Raw genomic sequence first — 3808 nt, 5'->3', positions numbered from 1 at the left:
CGTTTACATATTCCCAGGGTGTACGGCTCAGGGGTGCCTGCTCTGCCTCTTGTGTAACCATTTTTTGTCTATTTTGGATATTTTCTAATAAAACCAGTTAGCAGCAGCTCTGTGTGTGTGTGCTGGAGTCCTACAGCCCCCACCCCACCTTTTTTCCCCAAATGAGTGGACAGGGGCAGCCATAGCAGCACTTTATTAGAGACAACGCAGCCCGAGCTTCACCGTTACTTCCACAGCTTCTTGATGGACATATTCTTCTCGCTGTCCTTCTGCATCACCTGGGTAGGGAGGAGGAGACGGTTAGTTCCCAGCATGAAGTCCCCCCAGTTTTGGTGCTATAATAACCCCAAAAACCCACTTCCAAGCTTCAGCCCTGCACGGGGAAAGTACTGTGGCCCCCATGTCCAACCAGGCTCCGGCTGGGCCCCAAAGGTCTCCGTCACCTCCTCCTGTCACTCATGTAGAGATAACCCCCCAACACTCTTGTTTGGCCCTAGAGCTGACCCCCTTCAAACTTTGCAGCTCCCAGGACAGTTTGTGCCCCCAGAAGAAGGAGCTGTCAGTGGAGGAACCCCCCCCTTCACCTCCCCCACGGTCCTTACCTTAGCAACAGCCATTTCAAAGTCTTCCTGCGTGACGTGCACCCGCCTCTCCCTCAGGGCGTACATGCCAGCTTCTGTGCACACCCCCTGCAAGGGACAGGGACATCACCTACCGCTTCCTGCCTCTGCCAGCCCCGGTGTGGGCACAGTGGCCCCCCGACTCACCTTCACTTCCGCGCCCGACGCCCCTGGCATCAGCTCCGCGATCTTCCGTAGGTTGATGCCCCGCGTCAGGTTCATTTTCCGGGAGTGGATCTTGAGGATGTCCAGGCGGGCCTGGAGGAGAACAGCAGCAAAGCAAGGGTTGGAGCTGCAGGAATCACTCCCGGACAGGGCTGGGGACAACGTGCTCCCCTCCAGGAAGAGGCTCAGGACAGCAGGGGACCACGGGAGAGCCAGGGCCCGCCCTGGGGCACCCCACCTACCTCCTCATTGGGAGGGGGGAACTCGATCTTCCTGTCGATGCGGCCAGGGCGCAGCAGAGCCGAGTCCAGGATGTCGATCCGGTTTGTGGCCATGATCACCTGCGCAGGGACAACAATTGCCACCACAAGGCCAGCAAGACATTGCCCCGTCCTTAGGGATGGCACCCTCCTACCTTGATGTTCTTGGTGGCTTCAAAGCCATCAAGCTGGTTGAGGAGCTCCAGCATCGTGCGCTGCACCTCGCTGTCCCCGCCAGAGCCCCCCTCCAGGCGGGAGGAGCCGATGGAGTCGATCTAGTCCCTCCCCACAGCCCCCCCCCGCGGGGGGGGGGAGCCGATGGAGTCGATCTCGTCCATGAAGATGATGGAGGGAGCATGTTCCCGGGCCATCACAAACAGCTCCCGCACCATGCGGGCACCTGCGGGGAGAAGAGAGGGCTCAGCCCTGGCACCGCGAACAGCTCAGCACAGCCGCAGCGCTTCCGTCTGCCCCGGACACCACGCAAGAGGCCAGTCCTGAGGGCACCCAGCACCACGAGAGCCTTTGCTGGGGCCCCGGCACAAGCAGCCACCTCCCCCCCGCCATTTTACCTTCGCCAATGAACTTCTGCACCAGCTCAGAGCCTGAAACGCGGATGAAGGTGCAGTCGGTGTGGTGGGCCACAGCCCTGGCCAGCAAAGTCTTGCCTGTGCCGGGGGGTCCATAGAGCAGCACGCCCTGAAACAGCCACATGGACACCTCAGCACCACTGCCAGGCTGGGCTCAGCACCCTTGTCTGCCTGCACAGCCAGCCGCTCCCTGACAGGAGACATGGGGATGCCCCCAGGGGTGACACAGGCAGCATCACAGTGGCACTGCAGAACCCCCAAATGCTGACACACACCCTCCCCAAGACCCACAGCAGCAGCACTTACCTTAGGCTGGGCGATCCCTAGTGCCTCGAAGAGCTCAGGGTGCTTGACCGGCAGCTCGATCACTTCCTTGATCTCCTTTATCTGCTTATCCAAGCCCCCAATCATCTCGTAAGTGGAATCTGGAACCTTCTCCACCATCATCAGGGACACGAGAGGATCCACTTTGTTGGGCAGGATCTTGTGCAGCGTGTAGCTGTCGTTACGCAGGGCCACGCGGCAGTTTGGGGTCACCTGCAGCGAAAGCAGAGGGGAGCTCAGCATCCCTGCAGCAGGGAAGGGGGCGGGCAGCTCCAGGCCGCCCGGAGGGAGCCATCGCGTCCCCTCCCACGGCCCCAGCACACTCACATCATTAATGTCGATGTTCTTGTCCACGTCCACCACAAACTTCCCCTCCGGGTGCACCTGGAAGGCGGCAGTTGCCACCATGAGAGTTATTTCTCCCAGAAGTCCCCTGTCGTGTGCCCGATATCCACACCAGTTGCTTGGAGCAGGAGGAAGGAGCCAGAGAGCTCAGCCACTGCCAAACACCCTGCAGCCCCTCCTAAACCCAGGAAACCCTAAGCCAGCTGCCTCCCACCAGCCTGGGGAAGGTTTGGGTCCAGGAGAGCCGCCACAACATGCTCCTCTAGAAAAAGAGCTCTCACTTCACGTCTTTTAGTTGTTACATCCCCCCAGAGCTGATGCTCACACTTGCTCCAGCCCCCGTGGGGTCAAAGTAGGGGTCGGTTAGACCCCACTCTGCTCACCCCTGCTCTGCCCCAGCCTCGGTCGCCCTCAGGACAGCTCAACCTCGTACCTTGACGAGCACTTTCTTCTTGTCCATGGCTCTCACCACTTCTCCCACATAGGAGCCCTGCTCCTGCAGCAGCTGCAGTTCCTCCCGCAGCAGGCGCACTGCAGAGAGAGAGACATCAGCACCAGCCACAGGCACCCGGGCCCTGATCCCCTGCACACGACTGACGGGCAGCACTTGCCACAGTGGCTGGCAACTGGGCCAGGAGCCACCAGCCCAGCAGGCAGGACCAACCCCAGAGCCTCAGGTGAGGAAGATGAGAGGAACTGAGCCATACCCTTAGCGTTCAACTCATTTCTCTGTGCTTGCAGGCGCCGCAGGTTCTGGCTCTTCTCATTCACGATGAGCTGTTGGGAGAAGAGCTTTGCTGAGTCCTCAGCGTCCTGTGCAGTACATGCAGCAACCCAGCATGCGCACCAGCACAATGGCCTTTGTTTTGTGACAGGGACATAAAGGGGGACAGCCTTTCCCAGCAGGACACAGTCAGCCAAACCCCACTGCCAAGGGCTGGGCAACACCTCACACACATGCAGCAGCGCTGTCAGCTCACGTGACTTGAGACTCATCTTGTACACCTCCATCACCCAACAGCTGGGTTCTGCTTGTTGATACCACCCTGGGCCAGCGCTTCCTCCTTGCACCCCAGAACAGGGTACCCACAGCACAGAAAAGGCTGCAGGGGCTCTCAAGGCAAGCGCAGGTGTAGGCACACAGCCACGTAGTCCTGGCTGGAACCACGGCGACATCACTCTGGGGCAGGCCAGCTGGGTGTCTGCTGTGCTGCCAGGACTGGCTCACCTGCAGCTCCTCGATCTTGGACAGGTAGTACTGCCGGAGCCCTGTGCCGCCCTTTCCATCATCCATCTCCATCTGTGAGAGAGCAGAGCTCAGCAACACCGACCTTAGCCCCAAGGGCTGCCCGTTCCACCCAGAGCCTCGAAAACCATCTCTACGCCCAATCAGTTTCCGTGCTGCCCCTCTGGCCCCAGTTTTCCGTCTCCGACCTCCCCGGGTAAGGTCCTGGGTCCCCACTTTCCCTCCCATTCACCTTCTGCCTCCCCAGGCCGGTGCCCA

The 3808-nt window shown here is 60.2% G+C and overlaps 1 protein-coding gene across 1 annotated transcript; it reads right to left on the bottom strand.

Annotated features, from left to right (window-relative positions):
* Positions 1–177: 177 nt before the first annotated feature.
* On the bottom strand, positions 178–3604 carry PSMC5 (proteasome (prosome, macropain) 26S subunit, ATPase, 5). Its single transcript, XM_009696144.1, is given in 11 exon segments — positions 178–278; positions 603–689; positions 768–878; positions 1028–1126; positions 1201–1445; positions 1618–1744; positions 1942–2172; positions 2287–2343; positions 2738–2835; positions 3012–3081; positions 3533–3604. Coding segments are annotated over 11 exon segments (1251 nt in total). The 3' UTR covers positions 178–224.
* Positions 3605–3808: the final 204 nt, after the last annotated feature.

This window comes from Cariama cristata, unplaced genomic scaffold (assembly GCF_000690535.1).
Source record: "Cariama cristata isolate BGI_N322 unplaced genomic scaffold, ASM69053v1 scaffold21942, whole genome shotgun sequence".
NCBI lineage: Eukaryota > Metazoa > Chordata > Aves > Cariamiformes > Cariamidae > Cariama > Cariama cristata.
The sequence above is the reverse complement of the archived record's forward strand: the minus strand, read 5'-3'. Positions and strand labels throughout refer to the sequence as shown.